Here is a 15482-nt window from a genome sequence, read left to right on the forward strand (position 1 = left end):
ACCTAGCTGCGGGTGGAGGAGGGGCATACATTGTGTATAATATTTGACCTCTAGGCTGTGTCCCCCCCCCTGACGCCCTTGGCCGTACTTTAGGTATCAAAAGACACAAGTTAATCGAGTAGTGATGTACCAATCTTCCGGAATCTGCTCGTCTGTTCTCTGATTGTGTGCGATGCTGACACGGCGCCGTCAACAAAGACCATTGTCTCCATGTGATCCGTGTTTGAAAACACGCACCCTTACACGCTGACGCTTTTTATTTTGATTGATCTTTTGCTGTGCTGGTTTTTGCGTTGAGATTAGCGGAAAGCAAATTTTATCTTACCGATTCGAAGTAGGTATAATGGTAGGACGGTCACTGCTGTATTTTACGCAATACTTGCTTAAATATTTTCTGTGTTTATTCTAAATGTGAGTTTACTAGGAGTTTCAAACAGGGATGTTGCGGATGCAGATTTTTTGACATCCGCGGATGCGGATGCGGATGCGGATTTTTAAAGGCTCACATCCGCGGATGCGGATGCGGATGCGGATGTCAAGATTAGGTACTTAGAAAACGTCAAATATTAAATTTTTAGTATTTTTTTATTAAAAAAAACCAAACGTTTAGTATTTGAGCAAGAATATAGGTGCGTTATATTTAATAAACAGTAACTTCGCCGACTTTTCTGGATCTAGACGATTTCGTTATAGGTAATGACGAAAATACCTAGCACTTACGCCGCCGCTAAGACGTTCCTGTACCGACTTGTTCGACATCCGCATCCGCATAAGCTCCGCATCGATTTTATGCGGATGCGGATGCGGATGCGGATGTTGAAAATAATGCGGATGTTCCGCGGTTGCGGATGCGGATGCGGATGTTCGCAACATCCCTGGTTTCAAAGATAAAGGGATAAGGAATTGTTATTGAAGTGAAAACTTCTTTAGCGGCGCTGGGCACTTTTTGAGGTGGGGAAAAAATGATAAACTCGAGACAGCGTAAGGCGATCACGTGACCGTAAGGACCGTAAGGACCACATGACCACTCATTTAGATGGCATTTAAATCGCTAATAAAAGTGAACCCTAGTACTGGTGAATAAAACTTAAAATACCATGACCAAAATATATTTAGATGCGAGGTCTGCAAGGTAACTTTACAATTTATATTCGAATTTTAAACAATTAACGATACAAATTTGAATTTCGAATTTTAAACACCAGCAATTTCGGAACTAAAGTTTTTCAATAGAAAGGAGGATGGGTCAATTATACATAGTGCTGCAGACAGCGTGCAGCGTAAGGCCCCATTCGCACGGCAGCTTTTTCAACGCGCGTTAAAAAAGCGTTTGAATGACACAAATGGATACATGTGTATTTATTTTGTCTGAATTTTGTCCCTATGTACACTGAAATAATTATCTTTACTAAAAATGGGTTGGTACTCGAAATGTGACCGTAACTGTAACCGTGACCGACGGTCACGTGACCGTAAGACGGACACGTGACCTGATCGAAAAACTGTTACATGTAATGTCATTGAGTTTTTCTTTATTGATTTAAATGCCATCTAGTGAGTTTCGCTCTAACTGGTATTAATATAACTCGAGTATTAACAGTGATGTGCTTAGGGGTTTCAAGTAATTAACGCTAACGCTAGATGGCGTTAACCTCAACTATACATAGTGCATTTTGCACTAGTCATTGAGTTTTCACTTCTGCCGGCACTCCCGGAGTGCAACCCGTTGTTTTTTTTTTGCAATTTTTTTCAAAATTATAAAATAGGTTTTTATTTATATATTTGTGATTTTCACAATGAGATTTTCATATTGGAAAACAGCTGAAATTTCGGGAGACATGAAATTACATTTAAAGGCTATGAAAGCGGGTCAGTTTATAAAGAACAGTCATATACATATATTAACCTGATTTAGCTGTTCTTGAGTGTAGGTATTCTACAATTAGGTATAACAAGTTAGCATATTTTAGCAGAATGAAATAATAATTCCGTCATAGTCTTTATTTTCCCAGTTATTGTAAACAACGGGTGGCATCTCTATTGTATTATTCTATTTACACATAAACATCAATAATAAGTCAACACGATAGTTTACTCATTAGAAAACTCGCATTCCGTAACGTCTAAACAAGAATTTTATAAAACAACATCTTTTATTATCTCATGGGTGTTTAAAATAACTCGAGTTGCAAATTTACTTACTAATGCGATTACCTACCTATAATAGATATAATTATAATCATGTTATGTTGCATCTACCTAGTCTGTCTTTCACATAACTAAATGAAATTCGTGTGGGTAAAAGGGCAAATATATATACACTAGCTGTTGCCCGCGACTTCGTACGCGTGGATTTGTATATTGGTGGTTATATATTCTACATTAGCTTAGAACATTATGCAGCAAAAGATTGCAGTAGGACGGTTGATCATTTGTTAATTATTAATATATATATTTTTTTTATACCACATAGGTGGCAAACAAGCATACGGGCCGCCTGATGGTAAGCAGTCACCGTAGCCTATGGACGCCTGCAACTCCAGAGGTGTTACATGCGCGTTGCCGACCTTTTTTTAAAAACCTGTACACTCCTTTTTTGAAGAACCCCATATCGTAGACCCTCGGGAAAACCTCGGAAGGGAGCTCATTCCACAGCCGGAGCGTCCGCGGGAGGAAATTCCTCTTAAACCGCACAGTACGCGACCATTTAGGTTCTAGGGTGTGTGGATTATACAACGCATGAGACTTGTCTTTCACAACCTACGAAGTTTCAAGCCCCTAACTGAATAAAATTGTTCTCGATATAACCCCTCTCAAACCCCTTAGAAGATTTTTATGTCCTCTATTTAATAAAACCTACTACCTAACTACATTTACGAAGTTTGAAGTTCCTAGCTTATAATAAAATTTTAACCTTTTTAACCCTAAATTTTACAAAACGCTGAAATTACTTTTCCTGTCTTCTAATAATATACCCCAAATACAAATATTCAAGTCCCGCGCTCGAAAACATGTTTGATATCCATACAAACTTTTAACCCCTCACCACCTTAGGGGATGAATTTTCAAAAACGCTGAAATTTATTTCCTTGTATTTTAATTTAATATATTTTTGCAAAGTTCCTAGTTTAAAATAAAATTTGCACCCCAAGACGAACTTTCATCTCCTTTTTAACCCCCTTAGGGGTTGAATTTTCAAATACGTTGAAATTACTTCTTTTTGTAATCGGCTATTATGCCTTTCTAAGACGTTTCAAAGCATTTGTAATGGATTCAAACTTTCAACCCCTTTTTAAACCTGTTAGGGGATGAATTTTACAAAACGCCGAAAGTACTTTTCCTGTCTTTTAATAATATCCCCAACACAAAGATTCAGGTCCCGCGTTCGAAAAAATGTTTGATATCCATATAAACTTTCAACTTCTTTTTCACCATCTTAGGGGATGAATTTTCAAAATCGCTGAAATTAATTTTCTTGTATTTTAATAATATATCTTTTTACGAAGTTTCAAGTTCCAAGCTTAAAATAAAATTTGAACCCCATAAAAACTTTCAACCCCTTTTTAACCCTGTTAGGGGATGAATTTTACAAAACACTGAAATTAGTTTTCTTGTATTTTAATTGAATACCTTTTTGCGTTTCAAGTTCCTAGCTTAAAATAAAATTTGTACTCCAAGACGAAATTTCATCCCCCTTTTAACCCCCTTAGGGGTTGAATTTCCAAAAACGTTGCAATAACTTTTTTTTCTAATCGGCTATTATGCCTTTCTAAGTTTCAAAGCATTTGTAATGGATTAAAACTTGCAACCCCTTTTTAACCCTGTTAGGGGATGAATTTTTAAAAACGCTGAAATTACTTTTCTTGTATTTTAATAATATAACCATATACAAAGTATCAAGTCCCGCACTCAAATTTTTTTTCGATTTCCATACAAACTTTCAACCCCTTTTTCGCCACCTTAGGGGATGAATTTGCAAAAACGCTGAAATTTGTTTTCTTGTATTTTAATAATATATATTTTTACGAAGTTTCAATTTCCTAGCTCAAAATTAAACTTGAACCCCATACAAACTTTCATCCCCTTTTTAACCCCCTTAGGGGTTGAATTTTTCAAAATCGCTTCTTAGCTCTTATACGTTTTATAAATGCAACCTAGTGTCCAAATTTCAACTTTCTAGCATTTGTAGTTTCGGCTCTGCGTTGATGAGTCAGTCAGTCAGTCAGTCAGTCAATCAGTCAGGACACGTGCATTTATATATATAGATTACAACAATTTTAAGTAACACTGCTATTTTATTCGAATGTACATGTACAAAACACAGAACACAAATATATGGCACAGGACAGGCAGTACAAAGGCGAACTTGTCCTTTTAAGGGATTTCTTCCAGATCCCTTTAAGGGATTCGTTTATTTTGTTTTAAGTTATTTTATTTATTTTAGGCACATTAGCAACATACAAATTACAAAAGAAATAAAACAATTAATTAAATGGTTATCATGATAACTAGGTTTATGACTTATGACCCTATTTTGGATGTATTTATAAGTAGCCTTAAGTGTCCAGTCCATCTATAGTTTTTGTTCATGATTTTGCATATTGTAATTTCGACAAAGGTGAATATAGGTATTTTTCCTCAGTGTCCGTTGACCACGAACTCTGTACAGGGCTTGAAACTTCGGGATGTATGTTAAATTCATTATACTCGATATAATCCTTAGGTACATGGCTTTATTACATCATTACATAGAATAATTAAAAATACGTACCTACACGTGTACCTTTACCAAAATATTTAACATACATAGACAACACATGCCTAACTAAAGTTCCTACTAGTATTAAAAGGTCAACTGTACTTTGAATTTGCAACTAAATACCTCAGTGTAATGTCATAGATACTTATCTACTTAATTCTGCGTAAATGTAAAGCTGTAAGAAAAAAAATCGCTTGAACAACAAAATTGACTTACACCATTTTAAAACTCAGGTAACTATTATAATTATAACGACTAAATATATATAAATCTGTAGAATCTAAAGGCTTCTACAGACCTTGCAATAAATGGCATGCGATTTTAAATAATTACCGGCTAAGTAGGAGCAAAAAATTCAATCGATCGATCATATGCCGCAATGTACTTACCCATTGCAAATCGTACGCGACTGTCTGTGATGTTTGTAGAGGCTATAACTTTTAGTATGGCTGAAGTTTTATTAAATACACTATTTAAATAAATAGCAACTTTGTCGTCAAAGACATAAGACAGAGATCGTAATAAGGATTCTCGCAAATTAGCGGTCAACTCAAATAATTTCAAATGCTCCTCAAGTGATAAAGTATAGTTTTTATTGCACAATAATTTCAACTGTATGTGGTAAAGTCCGCTAATTTCTTGATGCTAATTATCTGACACTGTACTTGAATGTGTTGTAGTAGTTAGCTAGTTGTCGTTTAATTCTTCATTGTTTTAAATTAACTTGGTAGTTGTTTAAGTAAAGTTAATATTATTCAGCGTCTGTGATTGATCATAACCGCTATGTCGAGGAGGACAGTATATCTTAAAAAGCTTAAAAGCTTTACTTTCACTCAGATGGCAATTTACGTGTTTATTTAAATGTTAGCCCCAGCTGAAGGGGGCTAACGCAAAAAAATATCAAGGGCGAAAGTCATGAATAAATTCATTCAGAACCGATTCTAATCAAAACTTTAAACGGTTAAAGTTGACCTGATAGAAAAAGATCTCGAAATCATGTCTAATTTTCATTTATTTCCTGTTGTATATTGTTACCCTGTATACAATAGCCTCCTAAGGTCCAAGGTCCTACCTATAGTACTTCTTCAGGTCGTTGTAATTTAAACCATATTCAATTGGAACAGAGTCGCTTTTGCTTTGCTTCGTCCAATTTTCAAACAACGCAAAGTCAACTCTATTTCCTACAATTTAGGTTCAAGTTTCAGTGCCATATTTTGGATGTTTCATTTGTATGGCCTTAGGTATAAAATAGCTAGTGATATTATCGAGGGATCTGACAAGCAAAATGAAATAACATAATTATTTTCGTATTTTTTTTCTACTAAGCTAACTTGTACTTCTTACAAGACATACATTCGAAAAACATTACCCTCCACACTTCGTCAGTCGAGTAAAGGCGTCTTTATGTGTCTCCGTTCTCACCGTGGCGCCTTCGCGGAACAGCTCGACTCAAGTTCCATACTGTTAGCAGTAATTTAGGAATTACTCACTTGGTAGGTAGTTGGTTTTGTTAATAGAATTAGGTAACTTATGAATAGAGGGGGCTTTTACAATAGTAGATTGTTAACCAAGGGATGAAAGGCACTGATTACTGCCGATAGTTTGGCGTCCGAACGCAGTGAGAGCGCCAATAGTCCGAGGCTGAATGATGCCTTTCACCCGAGTTAAACACTCTACTTTTCATTTCGAATACGAGGAAAGTAATTTTTTTTTTAAAACATGATTATGTAATCGAAATGAAAAGTAGAGTACTTTTCATTTCGAATACGAGGAAAGTAATTTTTTTTTTAAACATGATTAAGTATAAAATTTATAGTATTTTTTGAGGGTAGTTTCAATTAACAATTTAAGCGAAAGTATCGTTATTTATGGAATGGGGAGTTAAATATCAGGATGGAAATTGTAAAACAAATCCATTTAAATCCAAATTTCAATTGCTTATTATCGTAAAAAAATTAATATAATCGTACTTGGAACCTAAAATGCTCTAGTGCAGAAACGTATCATTTTCTGCACACCTTTTAGAACAACAATAACCCTCTTTCAGAGCATGAGAAATGAAAAATCTATTTGAAACACGGCAGTCACACTGCCACTGTTTGCCGCAGCCTAAACATAACTGTATAGTCTTAGCAAAGCTATTAGCATACACATTTGTACGCTGGGGTGCAAAGCTAATAGTTTTGCTGACTGGACCTACGCGTCAGGGTAACTCTTGGATGGCAACTGCAGCTGCATGACTGTTGCAGCATTGTTGCTGCGGCGTTGACAAGGACGCTGTCACTGTCAACTTTCTTGATAAAATGAGTGACGTTCGTGCCGCGTAACGTTCAATCTGTCACATATATTAATAAGGAAATTTACACTAATTAACCTTTTGGGCGCCAATGACCGATATATCCGCACCGTAGGTTCAACGCCAAAGACCGATTAATCGGCCACAGACCACAGAGAGCAACATCGATCTACGTGCATATACATAAAGTTCAACTTCAGTTTTGACACTTCAATGATGTGGCGTCTGAGTGACAGCTTTTGTGTTTGATATGGCGTGGAAAAGGTTAATATTGAATATTACTTGCTTTTCTGAACTTTTTATTGAAAATAACATAGATGGCAAGGCACCATTTCAGTCTCGGATTATTGGCGCTCTGATTGTAGATATTCAAGCACCAAAATATCTCGATTATAAAGGTTGCCATTTAAATTTCGGGTTTTAAACTATAAACGGTTTTTAAACAAACTGTTTTCTTGAAATTTCTGTTAAATAAATATTTCATTAGCTAGTACATACATAGTTAAATCGGTCACGGTATCGTTTGAAGTAACCTAAGACGTATTAAATAATACTGCCACCCAAAGTTGGATCCTATTTCACGTGTATCTTATGACATGTCGTTATTGCCCTATTATTTCTTGTGTTCCACGGCACGTGCTGGACATTTCAAATAAATATTTTCAGTTTGTGTCCATAGATATGAAAAATCTACAGTTTCTAGTTACGTATGTAGTTATGTAGGTACCTATACCAACTTAACAAAATATATTAACCTTAACATTTTTCCACAAATCCATACTTTATTCGTCATGAATCAATCGCTCGCACCCATAGCAAACTTGCGAATCTGCAGTTTTATACGGATTTAAAACTTATTTAAAACATTGTTTGCAATGGGTTCGACGACGTTTTCAAACACCACGTAAAAGTCTACGACCTCCCTATACCGTGCGTCCATGAATGAAATGGTACCAAAGGGTAAAACAGTTGTGTCTTAGTTAGAAGAATAAAGCCTGACTTGAGCATTTAGTTAGACCAGAATCTTTGGACGACTTAACTAAATAACTTAACGAATACAATATTAGGCCCAACCCTTATTATGCCCCGGACCAAATATGCCAAAAATACTGGTAGTTGGCTGTTGAATTTGATATCGGGACGAGAAAACAACACCAAATGTACTTAAGAGTAAAATCCTTTGGTGCTTTTGTATGCGTACGCTCAACCTTGGTGGCGATACATATACACTGCCAGATATCAATATCCGCTTATCACTAGTGACTTACGACCTTCCGTCCACGGGAATTGGTAAACGGAATCTGAAATGTCCAAATGGGGTGTCGAGTGCGCCAGTTAACGCGAACGTAGCGGATTGCAGGAAGGTAACGGGAGACCGACACCTAACGCTGGACCTGCGGGTGGCAGGCGCCTATAGTCTAATGATATTTAAATCGTGATACCTAGGTAAAAAACGTAAGAACGTAAGGCTAGGTTACCACCTACCTCTTACTTTAGTATTTTTTTTGCAATTATTATTCAGCTGTGTACTTACGTATATCATTCCCCACTACTTTCCTGTCAAGACCTAATGGTACCAACAAGTCAAAACAGCTATTTTTTCTGAGACGTAGTATGAGATCGTATTCTGGTATCTCACTATGGATTCGCGTCATTTTAATACGATGCTGTTGTTTTTAACATGGCTGAAATTGCCTATAAATGGCTTCGCCTTACAACAACATGTATTCGATATTGATATTTTGTAAGGCAATGAATGAGTGAAATAGTGTCGTAAATAAAAGTATCGTTTTGAATTTCTATCAATAGAATTCAACCTCCAAAGTTGCAAAAACAACCTACCTAACCGGTTTTTTGTTGAATCTGTGTTCTAACGAAATTTTCGAGAAATAACTGACTTTCAGAAATTCAATAAATATTTGCTAATTACAATAAAATCTCGCCAAAGTTTCGTATTATCTACACTTCTTTGTGTTTGTTTTAGCATTTACATACATCTGTACTGTACCTAATCAGTTCTACCTCCAATAAACATATTACTTCAGTCACGTTCTCTGACATTAAATCCGGGGGGGATCTTTTGAACGTTTTGGAGCATTTGAACGTCGAGTGAGGAACTTTTTATTGAATAATCCATTGTATTCAGTGGACGAATATATGGAATTAAAATTGTAATAATTGTTTGAAATTGTATACTTAGTTTATGTAAAATTGATTTTATTTGACATTCGTTCTGATTTATTATTCTTACCGCTCTTAGTATTAGTATGACGATCATTATGAGATACCTACTACATATATATATTTTGTTTGACATGTATTCCGTTATTTATTCATTCTGAAATTTCTGAACTTAGCTTATAAATTGTTAGTGTTAATAGTTTGTATTGTTTTTTGATTATCATTGTTGACATTTTATAATTATACGTTTGCATGCTACATTATTGACGACCATAATGTAAACTCATATAGATTAGCGCAAGAATAATTTATACTGTAATTTATCATTATGAAATAAATAAACTAAACTAAACTTTTCCAGTATGATGGACTCCGGTGGCGCCATCGACTCCCCTCCAACCTACCATCGAAGCTACGAGCAATACGTCCAAGGCGGCGTCGAGAACAGCACCGACTCCACCCAAGAACAAACCAGCCCTGAACTAGTCGTCTGGTCTACCCTACCCTACGGCCTAGACTACAGAACGCAATACGACTACAGGCCTTATGAGACTAGAGACTATTCTCCGCAGCAGTACGTTAGGGCGCCATTTGCGACGAAGATGGGGCAGTCGAAGGCGCTCAAGGAGGCGAGGATACGGAGACCTATGAATGCTTTTATGGTGTGGGCGAAGGTGGAGAGGAAGAAACTGGCTGATGAGAATCCGGATCTGCATAATGCGGATTTAAGTAAAATGCTAGGTGAGTTTTTTATTTATTGTAACATTTTTAGTGTTCCATCCGTACAAAACTTGTCCACAGACCGCTTGTGGGATCACATCGATCTTGCTAATCGGTTAAATGTTTTTTTTTCAGAAACTGTTTGACGCAGATAACTAGCTAAAATTTGGATCAGTTATAGCAACCACTACCATTAACAGTATGAATACCTAAATAAGTCAAAATCGCGTATTTCTTATTATTTTTATTGCTTTTTTGAGGCGTTTTCTATGGAAAGCATCTCGTGTTCACTTAGTAACTTTTTTATTTCCACTAAATTTCTAAAACAACTAAAAATTGTCTGTGACATTTACCTATAATAACTCATTCGCTTACCATTTAAAAAAGAAGGATACAAAACAAGGACTGTACAAAAAACCCTAATACCATGAGTCGGCATAAAGTGGCAATCTTCTTTGGAGCATATTTGTAATTCAAATCAACTGAACACCATCGGTTAGATTTAAATGTTAAATTTGAACCCTTTTTTATTACATTTTTAATTTTGTCTTTTAAAAGTAAAAGACACATTTACAGTCTGTCATAATAAGCGTTGCATGATGGGTCGTTGGTACAAAAAAAAGCGGCCAAGTGCGAGTCGGACTCGCCCATGAAGGGTTCCGTATTTAGGCGATTTATGACGTATAAAAAAAAACTACTTACTAGATCTCGTTCAAACCAATTTTCGGTGGAAGTTTACATGGTAATGTACATCATATATTTTTTTTAGTTTTATCATTCTCTTATTTTAGAAGTTACAGGGGGGGGGACACACATTTTACCACTTTGGAAGTGTCTCTCGCGCAAACTATTCAGTTTAGAAAAAAATGATATTAGGAACCTCAATATTATTTTTGAAGACCTATCCATAGATACCCCACACGTATGGGTTCGATGAAAAAAAAATTTTTGAGTTTCAGTTCGAAGTATGGGGAACCCCAAAAATTTATTGTTTTTTTTCTATTTTTGTATGAAAATCTTAATGCGGTTCACAGAATACACCTACTTACCAAGTTTCAACAGTATAGTTCTTATAGTTTCGGAGAAAAGTGGCTGTGACATACGGACGGACAGACAGACGGACAGACGGACAGACGGACAGACGGACAGACAGACAGACATGACGAATCTATAAGGGTTCCGTTTTTTGCCATTTGGCTACGGAACCCTAAAAAGAGTACCTAGTAAAAAAAGCAAAGCAACAGGGCGTTCATAATATTCATATAGGTAGTACCTAACTTTCTTACCGGCTTGCCTATTTTAGACTGTTTTACACCTTATTTACCGAGCGTTAGCGAATTCTCCTGTTCAGGTCATTTGGTCATTTGGATTTGTGAAATTTTGTGAGCAGGTTCGTTAGTTAGATATAACTTTTCTGTCGTTTCGTCTTTTGGAGAAAGTTCAAAATGGCGGAAATTGGGTCTATGGCACTTAAGACCATTGTGAGTTCGCTGTGACATTTTTTAAGCTTACCGCGAGGTCTACAGATCACAGAGCCACTAGTTAAATAGATATAGAAAGCCACTAGTTAAAAGATATAGATATGTCCAGAAGTTTACCGTTGTCAGGGAACCCTAAAACCGTTAATTAAAAGTAAAACCTTATCATTGCGCCCTTATTTGGGGAGGCGCTCCGAGTCGCATTCTGGGGCTACAAATAGCGCGCTAACAACTTCATTAAAAACGTCTAGGTGCCAGTTTCATAAAAGTCTAGAAGTTCTAGAGACTAGTAAATAATAGACTGTCAAAGTATATGTCTCAACATCGTACATTTTTGACAACCCGTAGACCGAAAGAGTCTGTAACGGACGCCTGGTAAGCGGAGCGCTAGGATCCGTGTGTGTGTTTAAATTTATAATTTAGTGGGTACGTTGTCATGTGTGGTTGCCTTGTCGCTTAGCTAAATTCACTAGGGACCACTTGCACCATGCCACTAACCCGGGGTTAAGCGGTTAAAGCGTTAACCAAGTGTCAATTTGTATTGGTAACCATGGTAGCTTCAGGTTTAACCAGTTAACCCCGGGTTAGTGGAATGGTGCGAGTGGCGCTAGGAGTTAGTTTATAAAAATCACTAATTTAGCCATTCAAGTGATATTCTTCTGTCATCCCGATACACGTTTACTTCTCGATTGGCTTTTGTCGATAATTCGATAAATTTGCACCTTAGCTCCGGCCCAGTTCACCAAATTGAATGTCTGGTAACGGACGCCTGGTAAGCGGAGCGCTAGGATCCGTGTGTGTGTTTAAATTTATAATTTAGTGGGTACGTTGTCATGTGTGGTTGCCTTGTCGCTTAGCTAAATTCACTAGGGACCACTTGCACCATGCCACTAACCCGGGGTTAAGCGGTTAAAGCGTTAACCAAGTGTCAATTTGTATTGGTAACCATGGTAGCTTCAGGTTTAACCAGTTAACCAAATTAGTTAACCAAGTTAGTTCACCAAATTGAATGTCTGGTGTAGAAGATACGTGTCTTTGTTTAGATCGGTATTTTTCATGAAATGGGATTCCGATAAAATTGCAGTGTATCGACAAGGAATAACTGCTGTTTTTATTTTATTCTGTTGATGAATAACTAAAATAAATAAGTTTTTTCCTTTACACACAGCAAAATTGCTGTGTATTTAAGAGGGGCTAGAGTTAACTCACATTTATAGACGCGTCGCGTCTATCGCGTTTATTTTATTACCTTACCTACCTAGAGTTAGACCAAGACAAGTCTGCATAGATTTTGATAGCACACGCAGTGCAAGTGTTATTTAAAACGTAAAACTTCAAACAGTAGTTTTCTTAGCTGCCTAGCAATATCATGAATCTAGTATTTTAACTGGATCTGGCATGAGGGGTGGGGGAAATGACCAAACGGGATAGTCTTATGTATGTTTTAGTAGGAGTAGCAGCGAAAGCGCTATTATTGTTTGTCCTTGTCACAGTCTCACATTTTTTTTTATTTCCCACCTTAAATTTAGTATGTATTATGGTAGGCAACAAATAAATTCGACCAATCATAGTATCGCATTGCCTATGTTTTGTCCCTCACGGAGGCACGCGTATACCTCTTCTATAGGATCCTATCTTCTATGAGCAATATGGACTAACAAATGTCAATATAAGCAAAACAGCTGTAGATGTCGAGCTACACGAGTTGACCGTGACATGTCGTATGACAGCAGACATTACGTTTTATTGTTCTAATTACGACTTTCTCCGATAAGCTCCAGTGTAGTATAACACCGTACTGGCGCGCTCGAAAGTGGACTACCGTAAAACGTGCCTAATTTGCTCCAAAATTGTAATGTTAAAATAAAATGTTGACGCCATGCTGGGCTGGTCATGTCTGCCGAATGCCGGACGACTTGTGGGCCAAGGCCAAGTTAACCACAGAGTGGGAGCCCCACGAGTCTAACCGGGGAGCCGGCAGGCCTCGTCGGCGATGGCGGGATAACTTGGACTCCTTCTTGAGAGGCTGGCCAGATATTGCACTAAATAGAGACAAGTGGAGGAAGAGGGGGGAGGCCTTTGCCCAACAGTGGGACACAGTGGGCTCTGAATAATAATAATAATAGGTATGTTGATGTACATTTAATTTTGAAGTAGACTATCATTACTCTCATGTTGTAATACTGGAAATCATTTATTGAACAAAAACAAGACAAACATGACAAAAAAATAAATAGATAAAAACAACTTAAAATTACAATTAAACTAAATACAAACTAAAAACTATTCTAAAATAAAACTAAACTAAAACTAACCTAAATCTAAAAAAGGCCCCTGGGGGAAGGTCCCCAAGATGCTGGCTGCGTTACCCCGCTGAACTGCCAGACTGAAGCGTTGAGCGAGGTAACTGCCAGCTCTTGGGTCCCCAGTTGCGTCCCTGAGTCTCTTTGAAAGGTCTCCAAAGAGACTCCAGGACCCCACGGACCCAGGGTCTCGACGCCGAAAGGAATAAACCTGTATTCGGCACCGAGACCGCGATATTTCACCACCTTTGCATTGTCGGTCGCCTCTGCACCTCTGCAGCAGCTGCCGCCCTCACATACTTAAATGAGATTATGATATAATTTTCATATCTAAAAACTATTGGAGCACAATTTTGCTACAACGTCAACTGAGTAGCGAACGGAATTCAACGTAGCAATGGTTTAGTAAAAGTAATAAAATAACTACATAGTAAAAATCCTACAGGGCGGGAATAAGGATTACCAGTCTCGTGTTACTAAACGGCCTCGCTTGTCTCGCCCTTTTATATCGCAATTGGCGAGCAAATTCCTCTTTTAATTTAGACATTTTAGACCAATAATCATTGTAATTTTGATAGTAAACTTTTGCTTAGAGCAACATTCTTCTAGTATTTGAACTTGCTAGTATTCATCGTTTCAAGTCACTGTCATTTTAGACGTCATTTCACACTAGTCCTTTGTTTCACGTATCTTGCCAAGAGACGTCAATATGCTATATCCTACCCTAGGTCATCTTAGGACAGCCGTATTTTGAACGTCAATATAGGTGATTGCATTTGTTATTTACTACGTCAATTCTGCTTTAGTTATACATAAAATGTTAAACTAAAGAAGCACTTAGTTAACTGACCATAAGTTATTTTCACATTGATTTAAGGTCTACAATTAGCCAATTTAATTGTGTTACTCTTGTCAATTACGTGTTTTTGACGCGTTAGTTAAGTGTTGGATGATTTTATAATTATATTTTGCGGTTATATTGTGACGCGGGGATTACCTGATATTTTGAAATGTGACAAAGGAGAATATGACTGACTTACTTAATTTTTTTTGCAGTTGAATTCCTTCGGTCAATTTGTCCCGCAACTAACTATAAATATGTAGTCGTGCGATACAATTATTAAACAACCAGGCAGAAGTATAGAACACATGTGACAATGACAACCACAACTTACTCGTACTAATTTCTATAACAATTTAGTTAAGAGCCATAGTGAACCATGCTGAGTGTTGGTTGTCACCTGACGATATTCTCACAAAAGATATATTATGCTGCGCGTCTGTCCTGTCTGTAACCTCTTCACATTAGCCGTTGAAACTATGAAACTAATATTAATCATTGGTACGGAAATATGTATTTTGAGTCCAAGAAAACATAGGATAGTTTTTATCTACCACGGAAATCATATTTAACTAATCCTAATTCTTATTAATTATAAAATCCATGTAGCTTTCGTCCGCGACTCTCCTGCATCTGTTATGGCAAGTCATTACGCCGCGTGGGTGGCTGATCTTATCTGTCTTAATGAAATAAAAGTACTATAAAAAATGCTAGGCATGGCTTGTACGGAGCCTAGTCGAGATTATTATTGTAAAATAGCCACTGTGTATTACATTGACAAGATAGTCTATGCGAAATGGGTTTTTGAAGACTTTAAACGCTCTTGTTTTCGCGCTTATTACCGAATTTATAAGAAAATAATGAATTATTTTCATGAAATGTTCAAAAATATACCTTAAAATTC

At 36.9% G+C, this 15482-nt stretch overlaps 1 protein-coding gene and 1 long non-coding RNA gene across 2 annotated transcripts in view; one reads left to right on the forward strand and one right to left on the reverse strand.

Moving 5' to 3' along the window:
- LOC134657883 (uncharacterized) overlaps positions 1–15482 on the reverse strand; it is a 485626-nt gene that overhangs the window by 446217 nt on the left and 23927 nt on the right. The gene's annotated exons all lie outside the window — the stretch shown is intronic.
- LOC134657810 (transcription factor Sox-17-alpha-A) overlaps positions 1–15482 on the forward strand; it is a 143359-nt gene that overhangs the window by 13576 nt on the left and 114301 nt on the right. The window contains exon 2 of the mRNA XM_063513377.1: positions 9598–9977. Within this exon, the coding sequence (XP_063369447.1) occupies positions 9598–9977 (380 nt within the window). The remainder of the gene's footprint in view (positions 1–9597; positions 9978–15482) is intronic.

Source organism: Cydia amplana, chromosome 21 (genome assembly GCF_948474715.1).
Source record: "Cydia amplana chromosome 21, ilCydAmpl1.1, whole genome shotgun sequence".
Classification (NCBI taxonomy): Eukaryota; Metazoa; Arthropoda; class Insecta; order Lepidoptera; family Tortricidae; genus Cydia; species Cydia amplana.